Source organism: Pyrus communis, chromosome 3 (genome assembly GCF_041283825.1).
Source record: "Pyrus communis isolate YQ-2024b chromosome 3, ASM4128382v1, whole genome shotgun sequence".
Taxonomy (NCBI): domain Eukaryota; kingdom Viridiplantae; phylum Streptophyta; class Magnoliopsida; order Rosales; family Rosaceae; genus Pyrus; species Pyrus communis.
The window spans coordinates 24,784,435-24,797,106 of NC_142567.1; the positions used below are offsets into that span (position 1 = coordinate 24,784,435).

A 12,672-nucleotide genomic window follows, 5' to 3' on the forward strand; every position below is an offset into this window, starting at 1 on the left:
AACTCTCAAATCCCACTTCTAACACAATACCATCTCGTCTAGCCCTAGTTTTGTCAAACAACCCCTACCCTGCCCAGTGAGTAGAATATATAATATGTCACCCAAGCGATGCCGTTTGACACACTCTAGATAATAGAGTACTTATATAAAACCATATGTCATATAATTCCATATCTCATTATCTCTTCACATGTTAGTTATACTTCATAGTATGTTAATGTAGGGTCCTTTTCAACCCCAAGAGTCCAAGGAACACCAGCCCAAGGACACAGGCCCAAAGGAAGGCCAACGCTCGACAAGATTGAGAGGACAATCTCGAGGGCTATAGAAGACTGCTAACAATCTAAATTGTCTATCAGTGACGAGGCCAAGTGCTTCCCATAAGGTACTTTTTGACCTCTAAGGGCAAGGTGGTGTACATATAGCTTTATAGCACAAGGTCCCAGGAATAGAGAGACATACCTACTTAGACATTAACTCCAGGCTACGTGGAGGCTATCCAACAGAACAAAAGTCTATGAAGGGACATAAAGGCTGACAGATAAGGCGTTTGGATGCGGGGTCCCACCAACTTCATATTTCAGCAAGGAGTTCGGCATGAGTTGTCTCAAGAAAACATGCAAGTGAATCTGAATAGATTTCACTTCGTTGCCATGTGTTGGCCAAAGAACAAAGGGGCATCTAGCATGTCAAATTTAAGGAGACTGTGTTAAGCCTTTATAAGGAGAATGGATACCCTTTATAATGGGGTTGGACAAATTGAGAGAGAAAAGAGACTGTGTTAAGCCTTGAGTTCTTAATAAAAGAAGGATGATACTTCTTTGCACTCGGGGCTCGTTAAGTCCATAATATACACCTAAATTTAATAGAAAAATAGACGAGGTTAATGAAAAAACCAATAGTACAACACATTATTAAATTCGAAGTCTTAAAAAAACTAATATGTAAGAACTCAAATTAAATTATGGATAAAATTCAGAAATCATTTCTACAACTGGAAACATTGGTAATAGTATACTTTCTCAAATTTGGGCATAGGGCCGTTGGCCCAATACAGTCTCACAATTTATAAGGTCTCTCTCGAGTCTCTCGTACCGACCCTATTCCCAACCGTGAGAATAAGTTCCCCCACTACCCACACACATGGCGTAAAGCTCAACTACTCACCGGCCGCTCTGCTACCATCTCTCTCTCTCCTCGATCTTCACAGAAAGCCTTCAGCTTTCATTGTCGCAGACCCTGAAAATGTCTGGTGGCTTCTTCAGGGTAAGTCGAATTGTATCGGATTTCGACTCAATTAACTAACCCAGATCTTCTAATTCAGAAGCTTTAATTTTTACTGATTGACTTATTTGGATTGTGTTTGTTCAGGGTACGTCCGCCGATCAGGACACTAGGTTTTCCAATAAGCAAGCCAAGCTACTAAAATCTCAGAAATTTGCGCCTGAATTGGAACATTTGGTTAGTCTCTTAATTTTATTTGTTTGAATATAATCGAAATTTGAATTTGCATAGAAATTTTGTTAATTTTTGAGAATTGGGTATTGCTTAAGAGTTGACGAAATCGGGTTTGACCAATTGGTGTGGTTAATTGTGGATGAATTATGTGTTGTAGGTCGATATGTCGAAGGTGAGTATGGATGTTATGCGCCCGTGGATTGCTAATCGGGCAACGGAGCTTCTTGGGTTCGAAGATGAAGTTCTTATCAACTTTATTTATGGTCTTTTGGAAGGAAAGGTAATTTATTGCTTAGCTGATAGGTTTACTGTTAATTATGGCTTTTCGTTAGTGCATAAGTATGTCTAGTTAATAATGAGGGAGGGTGAACCATATGATTTCCCATAGTGATAAATGTTGTCATAGCCCTTCACCTAGATGTCAACTTGTGTTAATTTTGATTATTTATTGATTAAGATTTGTTGGTATGAGATCCCTGGGTCTGTGCATTTGTGGTTAATAGTTATGTTGTTTGAACTGCATATGTTTGCTACAATTTGTAGGTGAATGGGAAGGAAATTCAAATATCGCTTACCGGATTTATGGAGAAAAATACTGTGAAGTTTATGAAAGAGCTTTGGACGCTGCTTATCAGTGCGCAAAACAATGCTAGTGGTGTACCTCAACAATTTTTGGATGCCAAACAAGAAGAAGCACGGAAAAAGAAGGTTAATATATTTTCAGTGTCACATCGAGTTCCAAGTCTGTTGAGATGATACAGCTTTATTAATGATATTGTGTTATGGATTCTTGCAGGAGGAGGCAGACAGGTTTGCAAACGAAATTCAGAAAAAGAAAGAGAAGGAGAGGATAGATCAACAAGAGATGTTGAAGATGGTAATAATATTTCGTGCTGGAGTTCCATTCTCTAGAGCTGGGTTGTTTTGTTTTAACTTCCGTTTGTGTTTTCATGCATTCAGCTAGCTTCTGCAATTATTTGGGTTCATTCCTTTTCCTCAAACTACTGTAGGAAGGAGGGGCTGGTAAGAAAGCTAACAATGCTGCATTGGAGCCAAACACAAAGCATATGTCACCAAGGGATTCAAATGATCGTTATGAGGATGAAAGAGGAGCTGAAAAGAGGAATGGTGTGAAGGCAAGGAACAAGTAAGAAATTTGGAATTGTTTTACCATTCATTAGTGTTGTTGTTATGTGTGCTGTATAACTATGCTTTGCACTTATGCTTAACAAACTTTTCTGTGCATTATGTGTGCTGTATAACTATGCTTTGCTTTGCACTTATGCTTAACAAACTTTTCCGTGCATGGGAATTGTTGAATTGTTTCTTTTCAGTACTAGTAACCATTTGTCTAATTATACTATGCTTCCGTGTTCTTCAACTATATGGAATACTGTAGCCATATCGTTTTGTTGTCTACACGATTTGATGTGAAAGTTCTCTCACTTCTTTTGTTAATTTTATTGTGTAAAACCCACTGTCGTTCTAAAGGTTATACGTGTAATCTCCTGCAGGGTTTCCAGATCTCCAAATTCAGAAAATTCATCTTTGTCTCCTCGGTAATTATCGTGACTATCATCTTCCGTCATTAATATTAAATATACTGCTCGGTTGCTATAGAGCAAATAAAAATTTGGATTTCAGTTCTTTTAAACAAAGGTCCGCCTTCTAGGTCTATCAGTAGGTCACATTCTAAGCTAAAAGTTATCCGAGTATGTTTTGTTATTGAAAATAAAAAAACTCTCGTAATTTATTCTCTTCTGGTTTAAATTTCCTGTTTTGATTTTCATTTCTTAACTAGACTAACATTTTTTTTAGATATTGCATTTATCTAGAGTTTCTCATATATACATTGATAATTCAATTTAGATTTCCTAGCTTTTTCGGGTCTCACAATAATTATAATTATTTAGTGAAAGACACCGATCACGAAGTATTTCCAAGTCGCCAAAAGCATCGAGACGATCCATTTCTTCTGAAAGTGATCGCTCTCCACCAAGACGGCCTATTACAACTGTTCGGAGGCATTCACCTGAGGGATCAATCTCCCCGAGAAGAAGATCACCTTATTCCAGGCAAAGATCTAGATCAAATTCCCAACAAAGATCACCCTCTCCATATCGGCGTAGAGTACGTTCTCCATATTGGCGTAGACCCTCACCTGTCCGGCGCCGCAGATCACCCTCACCTGTCCGGCGCCACAGATCACCCTCACCAGTCAGGCGCCGCAGATCACCCTCCCCTGTGCGGCGTCGCAGATCACCCTCCCCTGTGCGGCGTCGCAGATCACCCTCCCCTGTGCGGCGCCACAGATCACCCTCCCCTGTCCGGCGCCGCAGATCACCCTCCCCTGTCCGTCGCCGCAGATCACCATCGCCTGTCCGGCGTCCCAGATCACCCTCGCCTGTCCGGCGTCGCAGGTCACCCTCACCTGTGCGACGTCGCAGGTCGCCCTCTCCTTTGCGACGTTGCAGATCTCGCTCACCTGTGCGTCGCAGATCACCCTCACCTGTACGACGGTCTTATCGAAGATCCCCATTGAATACACGGGATCGGTATGTGTCTCCCTTGCAGCATAGGTCACCAGTTCGTAGCAGGAGGTCACCAACTCCTCTGCATAGGTCTCCGTCTCCGCATGGTCGAAGTTCATCTCCTATTAAGCATGATTCCCCTTCGCCAATCAGGAGAACATCAAAGCTTCGAAGATCTCCCTCACAATCTCCTCAAGAAAGAACCAGGTTTATATAACTATGTTTTTTTAAGAATTCTGTTTTTTTTTTTCCCTGACCCATAGGCTTTTGTTTGGTGCATTGCACGCCAGATTTAAGCACATTAGAAGTTCTGTAGTGGTATCAATTTGTGAGATTAAGTTATGGAGAGCTTTCCTTGTAGGGACTTCTGTTGCATATTGTCAATTAGTTCTTAGCTACCTGTTTAGATAATTTTTTTTTATAAGGCATGTTGAGAAAAACAGCGATCTTATAAAAAACAGTGTTTACAGATCCCTTGAAAAAACTTCTCCCGTGCCACACCGGTCTAGCTCGCATGGGTCATTGCAGAGGGAATTAAAGAATGGGAATGATTCGCGTAAAAGAGCAACAGATTTCTTGCCATCACCAGAGAGGTCTCGCATACTCTCAGAATCTCAACCAGGCGTAAGAAATTCTAGTGAAGAAAGGAGGTATACATCTTGGCTGCATATTTGATTCAAATGATCTCACAACGTTAGTCTTTGATTATTTTATTAGTTTTGTACTTACTATTTCATGCTGCATTAGAAGAAGTTTGTCTAGCCCAGATGAGAGTCCAGTTAGACGACCAAGGGAGCAAATGACTCGGAATGTTAGCTCAAGTCCTCCAAGGAAACTAAGAGAACAACTTCGTCGTGGAAGTCCCGACACAAGTGAAGAGTAAGAACTGAACTATACTAGGTTCATTTGCATTTGAAAATTTATCAGAATATTGTTGATATACTCTTTGTTATCATTTATCATGGTATTATTCAATTCAAAATAAATAAATTATCATAGCATTAGAAGATTTTCATTCTTTCAATTTATCTTTACTAATTTTGGATTTTTTGGTGTGGTATCAGCAAGCCGATAGTTTCTCCTGCTAAGGTTCGTAACAAGGAAGAGTACTCTAAGAATCGCCTGGGTAATAAGGACTTCAGAAACAAAGAGCAGGAGATGAAGAGGTAAATATGCCTGCAACACATTTTATAATGCATATATGATTTTACTTGGATGCACTTAATTTGTAGATCTGACATTGTTACACTCCTGACAGTGGGAAATCTTCTGGGAGGGGGGTTCCTGAAAGTCCTGATCAACAACATTCCCCGACCATATATAAGGACTCTCTACATGGTGAGATGCAAAATCCCAATGATGGTAGAAAATCTGATGAAAAGAACCGCTCTCATTCAAAAAATTCCAAGGACAGTGATCGGCATCACAAACTTGGATCTGTGCACTCATCAGTTGAAAAGGTTGATCCTAGTAATCGAAGTGGTACTGTTGATTCTGGTTCCGAGGAAAGTGGAAAACGCAGAGGTGGGGATAAGGGAAAAAGAAAGAATAAGAGATCAGAGAGGCAAGAAGTTACTTCAGAGGATGATTACAGCAATGATTCTGAAATAGACGAGAGGAAGGATGCTAAAAGGAGAAGGAAAGAGGAAAAGAGATCGAGGAAGGAGAAGAAGCGCCGAAGACGTGAGGAGAGACGTCGCAGAAAAGAAGAACGTCGTGCAGAGAAGCTGAAAGGGAAGAATTACAGTGGTGCTTCTGCTTCAGATGGTGAACATGTAGGCAGGAGGGAGCTTCATTCAAGTGACAATGAAGAGACGGAGGCTGTTCAGAAGAAACTTGAGATTGAGTTACGCAAGAAGGCTCTCGAATCACTTAAAGCAAAAAAGGGCATTAGTCACTAAATTTGTTTCTGTGTTTGGACACTGTGATGTTTAATCTTTTTAATTATATTAAACAATAACATTTCAGATTTGGTAGGAGTATAATTTGTTTGAATGTGAGTATTTCTATGTTTTGATTACTGTTTAATGTAATCTGTGTTTACTGCTGGCAGCTTAAGTGGATAAATGAGGATTTCCTGAGCAATTCTCTTGAGTTCAACTTTATGCAGACCTTGCTGCTAGATTTTCTGGTAATGGTTGTCTTTTGTGAATTGTGAATATGATTTGTTGTTTTGTAGGATGTCATCATCATATGGATGTGGATTATTGGTTTTTGTCTGATTTTGATTTTGAATTGGAGTTCTAGTTTTTTTAGTTGTTGAACACTTGATTGAATTTTGTATTTGGGCATTGTTAGCTTGTTTAATGTGCAAAGTTGGTTATAATTTTGGGTAGAATTTGTTCCGGCCGTATGATTGGTTGACATTATTTGTTTCTTACAACGTAAAGAATCTGAAGGTCTGTTTCATTGATGAGCATTTACTAAAACTAGCTTCCTGGTTAATTGGTAGATGAAATTTGTGTCAACTAGGTGTGAACTACTTGAGCAGATCATGTGCAGATTCACATTTTGACCATTGATTCAGGTAAGCTTTTCTATGCCTTTACGGGCTCTTTTAGAGGAACAACGCAGTGTCTCTAGGGGAATCCTCTTTCTCCCTCTTTCAATCTAATAATCTCTCTCTTTTCCCCTCCTAGTTTGTATATTGTTGTTACTTTCTTACTTCATTTGTGTTTAAATTTTAAGGTTGGCAGCTTGAGAGTTGTTCCTCGGACTAATTTATCTAAAATTGTCCACGGTGCTGTGGTCTGGATTTGTCCGGTCCTGATGTTGATACCAGCTATAAGGTTGGTTGGGATGGTAGTCACATTTAATTTTGATAGGAAAACTTGTTATAATACTTTTCTGTCGTTGGGCAGTACCGTTGAAAAATTGTGATTTTAATCGTTCATTTAGACATGGTATGTGAATCTTTGGCTGCAGTTTTTACTCTCATTTCCTTTCAATAGTCGGTCATAAGTATTTTCTGCATCTTGGCATGGATTTCTATTCATTTTCGGAACTACAATGACACATCCATTTTGATGTATTACCGCCATTTGCAAAAGGATTTGTTTTGCGGTATATGATTAACTTTGAGGTTGTGAGATGGTTTCCGTTGCTAAAGTAAATAGTTTGTTACCGTGGATGCTAGTAGTCTATGCTTAAGAAGCTTAAGAATTAGCATTTAAGTAGCAAATTGATTGTGTGAGTTTTGTTGGAGATGTGAAGCATGGAGTTGTATTTGTGACGTGTTGTCTGACTTAGCATAAGTAGATGCGGCTTATGGTTATGGACTTGGATGCTGATACCAACCCTCATGGAAGGGGAATGAAGGATGAGAGCTCGTCTGTTTTGTAGTGAAGATCTCGGTGAGCATACTAGTACACGATTATATTTTGCTTGCCAGGTTGTGTTTAAGGTTTTAGGTGGTCTTCGACTGAAAATTTGTTTACGTGTTCCCTGAGTTAATATGTTTTCTGGGTTGTTCTTTTTGGTTTCCGACCCTCACCCGTCCATCCTTCACTTTTCGCAGGTAGTCCCTAGCAAAACTCCTATTCAATAGGTAGTTTTCGTGTTCCCTGAGTTACATCGACCTACTTGCTTTAGGCTTCGAGTCTTATGGTACTTCTGTTAAAGAGCAGATAACCTCTTGCCGGAGATTTTGCTCAGTAACTGGGAATACACACCCGTGTGTTGGCATCTCCGGTGAGAGACAAGATTTTTGCTATCCCACCGGCGTGTTGCCATTAAAGTTCCCGAGATCTCTTCTTGCTCACTCTCTTATGGTGCTTCAACGAAACTACCAAAATTATGGACATTAAGTTATTTAGACCATATTATGGAATTCAAATCCGCTTCAGACTCTGTCCGGGGGCGACGGACCAAGGAATTCAGGTTGTTCAAGAGAGAAAGAGATTTGAGTTGTTCAAGGCTTGGTTTTGTATGAAGTGGGCCAGTGAATGTGCCAATGAGAGAATTTTCTGGTCCATCGGGTCTGGATATATTCAGAGAGGATCTGAATTACATACTATGCATCCGCGGGCCATGCCTATCTTATTATTTCTGTGGAATATAGAAATATCATGGCTCTATGTCATTTTCTGGAGGTTCAATCCGCCATTAAAATTCTTGGTGTCCAATTTTCCTCAAGTAGATATACCGTGCCACATGGCGCCATTTCATTCGCCTGCTTCCATACCCTCCCATCCAGATAATATTCGTGCCAAAGGCTCGTACTGTGCCGGAGCCTGTCATGGATATGCAAAAAATCTGAAGTGTGAGGGAAAGAGCCACTCTTTGCATCAATGGCTCCAACTCTCACTTCCAATTCGTTTTTTCTAACCTCCACACCCAACCCATCAAGAGCAACAAACCTCAAGAACCCGAGGCTCTCGGTCTTCGCCAAGAGGGCAGGACCCTTGTCTGCGTTTCGGTTTGGTAAGTCCGGGGACGATGGTTCAGTGTCGGACGAAGGACAAGCTGATGACTCCACCAATTCCAGCCCTTTCCGGTTTAATTTTGGCAAAATGCCCGACGTAAAGTCTTTGGTCCCCGTTGTGAGTCGGCCTTCTTTAGGTCTGTCATTCGGGAGCCAAAGAGCGAAGGACCCTGGAACTGTGTTTGTTGCTGGAGCAACCGGGCAGGTTGGGGTTCGGATAGCGCAGACCCTTCTGCGTGAAGGTTTTAGCGTACGGGCTGGTGTGCCTGAGCTTGGTGCTGCTCAGGAGTTGGCTCGAGTTGCTTCTAAATACAAGGTTAGCTTCTCAAACCAATTTTATGAACAATGTCAGTTGCAACAATGTCGTACCAGACTTTATAATGCTCACTTCGACCACGGGACTGATGTAACGTTGTCTAAAATTAACCATGATGATTTTTTTGACGGGAATTATAACGCCTTCTTAAACAATGAAATCAACATTAAAAGTATCGATTGCTTTAGTGGTAGAAGACTTATCTTTCGCTGTGCAAGCATTTTGTACACTAGATCATATCAAATGATGAATCAAAACGCCTCAACGCGGTCGAATCCGTCTTCCAAGATGCTGAGTCCATTGCCAAAGCCATTGGAAACGCCAGCAAAGTAGTCGTCACCATTGGCCCTGCCGAGAATGGTCCAACGACGGAAGTCAGCCCATTTGACGCCTTGCAGGTGATTCAAGCTGCCCAACTGGCCGGTGTTGGCCATGTGGCGATAATCTATGATGGAAACTCAGTGGGATCATCAACGAACAATGTACTAGATGGCATATCTTCATTCTTCAACAACCTCTTCTCGCGAGCTCAGTCATTGACAGTCGCTGAGTTTTTGCAAAAAGTCATCGAAATGGACGTTAGCTACACCTTTATAAAGACAAGCTTGACGGAAGATTTTTCGCTGGAGAGCTCTTATAACATTGTTGTGTCAGCTGAAGGAAGCGGAGGTGCAAACGACTACAAAGTAATGTAATGTAATGTATGCAATATTAGTGTTATGCTTTCGTTTTTATTTTTTGACATTAAACTTTCGTAGTTTGTCCTGATAATATTGAACATTACACAACTAGGTAGCCAAGTCTCAGATTGCAGCCCTGGTGGCAGATGTTTTCTCAAATACTTCCATGACGGAAAATAAGGTACACAAAACTGAAGACATTGCAGATCACATCTTTCGTCAATTGGGCTCTATCTATCTCAGCCGGTTTGACCGTTGTGATAAATGTGATCGATCAAACATTACTTTTTCTTTCCTTCCCATATGTATATATTCAAAGTTATTACATACATTGATTGGTTACTAGTATATAGTATTTTTCTGTTGGCTTCCCTTTGATTTAAATTATTTATTTTTTATGATTGGCAAGGTTGTGGAAGTATATACCGATCCATCTGCACCCATGAGGCCTGTAGATCAGCTTTTCGGGTAGAACCCTAGTCATGTTTTCTTATTTAAAAAATTACTTTATATGGAAGATTTTTCTAACTGTGGTGCATGTTTTATTGGCTTTATATAGTACCATCCCTGAGGATGGAAGAAGGAAAGCTTATGCAGAAATGATTGCGAAGGCAAAGGCGGAAGAAGAGGCAATAATAGCTTCCGAGAGAGCGCGCGAAGCAGCTGAGGCGACGAAGAAACTTGAAGAAGAGGTAAAAAAGCTGACCGAGCAAGAAGCTCGCGCCTCAAGTTTAGCTGAAGATGCTCAAGTGAAGGCTGATACTGCAGGGGCCTCAATAGATGGCCTTTTGAACAAGGCAAAAAACATTGGCACAAGGATGTCGTGGGAAAAGTTTAGCACACAAGTTGTGGATACAGTTCAAAAGTCCATAGAGACGCCAAAACCAAAAGTGCAGATTGCGACCGTCAGAGGACAGTCAAGGGCTCGGACTTTATCTCCACAGAAAGCGGTTTCCAAGCCAGTTTCAACTCCAAAACCAGCTTCTTTGAAACCTAAGGAGCAGCCAAAGCCTAAAGCTGAACAAACAGATGCGAAGAAAGAAGTGAGGAAGGTGTTCGGGGGCTTGTTTACGCAGGAAACTGTGTATGTTGACGATGAGTGAGACGATTAATTACTTGCCAAGTAATAGTCTTTTCAGACTATTTTGGTGAAGGAATGTGTAGTAGATTGTGGTGTTATTGAAATTTGGAAGATGTTTAATTTTACACGAGTTCTAGCAAATAATTTTTGTACTGGTTAAAGTCTTTTCTCAATGAATAATGAATTACTCTCTTTCGACATCTTCTTAATAATCCAAACCTTAATTAAGTGAACATTTGCAAAAACACCATACGAAAAACTAATTGCAGAAACTTATGACCTAAGTTACACTAAACTTAAAGCAGACGCGGTCCATTTAAAGCACTTAAAACACAAAACTAAAGTGAAACATAACGAAATGATTCAAAACACTTATCAAATGATTCCGGATCAATTCCAAAACTTGGAATACATACGGTGACGTATATATTAAGATCACATTTCCAGTCGTCTGGTGCTGATTAGGTGCCACTGAACTCAAGGAAAATGTTTTATTAGTCATAAACATTATGTTATAAAGTTGGCTCTTCCATATCAATATCTTATAATGCATCACTTAGCACTGTCTTCTCCAAATAAGAACGACTTTAGTATTAATAGACCCTTCCTTTGGGGAACAAGAAATTGTAGCTTGCTAACAAACCCTTTAGTCGGAAAATCGGCTTAAAATTCGACGGGAAAAATATATTTTCTTGTAATGATATGGAAAGATTATAGTACTAGGAAACACTTCAGCAAACGATACTTAATTGCCATGGTAGTAAAATTTATTACTTGTAAGTTTTGTTAAGTGTTGACACACGCAAAAAAACATGCTACGGAAATATTTACAGATTGATCATCGGGAACTCAGTGAAAAACAAATTAAATAAACAGAAAAAGTTCATAATTCTTTGAAACCCTAACCCATAATAAGGTTCATCAGAGCACTCAGTCACATAAGTTGTGATATAAAATGTTTTACGTTAGTGCCTCTAGTATTACTCGTTAAGAAACAGTGTTTCTCCTCAAATGCTTTTCACTAAAAACTTTAGTTTGAAATTTCTAAAAGATGATTTAGCCAAATTTATTTTGGGTCTTTAAAAAAAATTATGTAGATTATTCTAATTTATTTTTAGGAATATTTTTACCTAAAAATTATTTAAATTCCGATAAATAATGAAAAATCACTTACCTACCTCATTCTTACACATATGCACCACATGAAAGGACATGGAAAACCACACATCCTACCCCAATGCATAGGTTGGTAGAGAGAGAGAGAAAAAAAAGGAAGAATTGTTTGATGAAAGTGAATTTTGTGTGGATGTTTGAACAAATATATAGTTATTTAAAGAGTTTTTGGGTGGATTTGATTTAAATATATTTTTAATTGTTTTAGCCATTGGATTTAATTTTGGGTTGTTAGATCTTGTTTTTTTTATTGTTGAATTTGTTCATATTTGATTTCAACCGTTGGATTTAATGCATTTATAAATTTGACTCTTTAAAAAAAAAAAAGATTCTAGACCATTAGTTCAACCAAAGTGGGTCTTTTGATAATAAAAATAGTCATTCGTCTTTTCTTAAGTGGCCGACAGCGTCAACAATTGAATCCTAACCCCTAACTTTGACTCATTTGCTAGGTTTAATTTGGCCCAAAAATAAGTTTTAACCAAACCGTTTTTTAGCCTATTGATTGGAGAAGCTTTGAGTGAGTTTAAAACTTAAATTTTGAGTTTTAACCCAACAATTGGAGTTTGTCACATAATTAAAACTTCAAAAGATATCTATGTCATGAAGTTGAAGTTAATAGGTTAGGCCATCTCCAACCGAAGAGGGGCCAGAGGGCTCCTTTTAGCCCTATAGCCCTCTAAGAAATTAATATTTTAATGAACAGTGCCAAGTCATTTTTCTTACCACCTCCAACCAAAGGGCCAAAGGGCCATAGGCCAAATATAGCCCTATGACAAAAAATCATTTCCAATGGAGGGGGCCAAAGGGCCATAGGGCCAAATATAATTTATTATTTTAATTGAATTAATATGGTTACTTAAATTAAACTACCTCAATAATTTTTCGAGATGGAATGTTAATAATTTTTCGAGTTGGAATCTCAATAATTTTACGTCTCGGATTTTGAGTGCCACATGTCAATATGTGAGTAACTTTGTAGATTTCTTGTCAATAAGAAATCTCAATAA

At 39.3% G+C, this 12,672-nt stretch overlaps 2 protein-coding genes across 7 annotated transcripts; both read left to right on the forward strand.

The window, feature by feature from the left end:
• Nucleotides 1–1,045: 1,045 nt before the first annotated feature.
• LOC137714879 (uncharacterized) lies at nt 1,046–6,074 on the forward strand. 4 transcript variants are annotated; one of them, XM_068454037.2, is made up of 12 exons: nt 1,046–1,266; nt 1,372–1,461; nt 1,616–1,738; nt 2,002–2,166; nt 2,255–2,335; nt 2,469–2,605; nt 2,973–3,017; nt 3,372–4,196; nt 4,451–4,639; nt 4,737–4,868; nt 5,054–5,155; nt 5,248–6,074. In XM_068454037.2, the coding sequence occupies exons 1-12, from the start codon at nt 1,246–1,248 to the stop codon at nt 5,888–5,890; spliced, it is 2,553 nt and encodes an 850-aa protein (XP_068310138.2). In that variant the 5' UTR covers nt 1,046–1,245; the 3' UTR covers nt 5,891–6,074. The 4 variants fall into 4 exon arrangements, with proteins under 4 accessions (XP_068310138.2, XP_068310139.2, XP_088547584.1 ...); XM_068454038.2 differs by having other exon boundaries at nt 4,740–4,868; XM_088691458.1 differs by having other exon boundaries at nt 4,460–4,639; nt 4,740–4,868.
• A 402-nt stretch (nt 6,075–6,476) lies between these two features.
• On the forward strand, nt 6,477–10,681 carry LOC148698196 (protein PLASTID TRANSCRIPTIONALLY ACTIVE 16, chloroplastic-like). Of its 3 annotated transcripts, XM_088691460.1 has the most exons (9): nt 6,477–6,516; nt 6,678–6,778; nt 7,248–7,342; nt 7,507–7,536; nt 7,616–8,728; nt 8,962–9,414; nt 9,521–9,589; nt 9,818–9,876; nt 9,968–10,681. In XM_088691460.1, the coding sequence occupies exons 5-9, from the start codon at nt 8,279–8,281 to the stop codon at nt 10,509–10,511; spliced, it is 1,575 nt and encodes a 524-aa protein (XP_088547586.1). In that variant the 5' UTR covers nt 6,477–6,516; nt 6,678–6,778; nt 7,248–7,342; nt 7,507–7,536; nt 7,616–8,278; the 3' UTR covers nt 10,512–10,681. The 3 variants fall into 3 exon arrangements, with proteins under 3 accessions (XP_088547586.1, XP_088547587.1, XP_088547585.1); XM_088691461.1 differs by lacking the exon at nt 7,248–7,342 and having other exon boundaries at nt 6,479–6,516; XM_088691459.1 differs by lacking the exons at nt 6,477–6,516; nt 7,248–7,342 and having other exon boundaries at nt 6,673–6,778; nt 7,507–8,728.
• Nucleotides 10,682–12,672: the final 1,991 nt, after the last annotated feature.

Bases quoted from the DNA above. Each gene is read 5' to 3' on its own strand.
- LOC137714879 (XM_068454037.2), top strand. From the start codon at position 1,246: ATGTCTGGTGGCTTCTTCAGG. The intron at 2,606-2,972 runs GTAAGAAATTTG...AATCTCCTGCAG, and splicing joins GGTGTGAAGGCAAGGAACAA to GGTTTCCAGATCTCCAAATT. The intron at 4,869-5,053 runs GTAAGAACTGAA...GTGTGGTATCAG, and splicing joins AGTCCCGACACAAGTGAAGA to CAAGCCGATAGTTTCTCCTG.
- LOC148698196 (XM_088691460.1), top strand. From the start codon at position 8,279: ATGGCTCCAACTCTCACTTCCAATTCGTTTTTTCTAACCTCCACACCC. The intron at 9,590-9,817 runs GTACACAAAACT...ATGATTGGCAAG, and splicing joins CTTCCATGACGGAAAATAAG to GTTGTGGAAGTATATACCGA. The intron at 9,877-9,967 runs GTAGAACCCTAG...GGCTTTATATAG, and splicing joins CCTGTAGATCAGCTTTTCGG to TACCATCCCTGAGGATGGAA.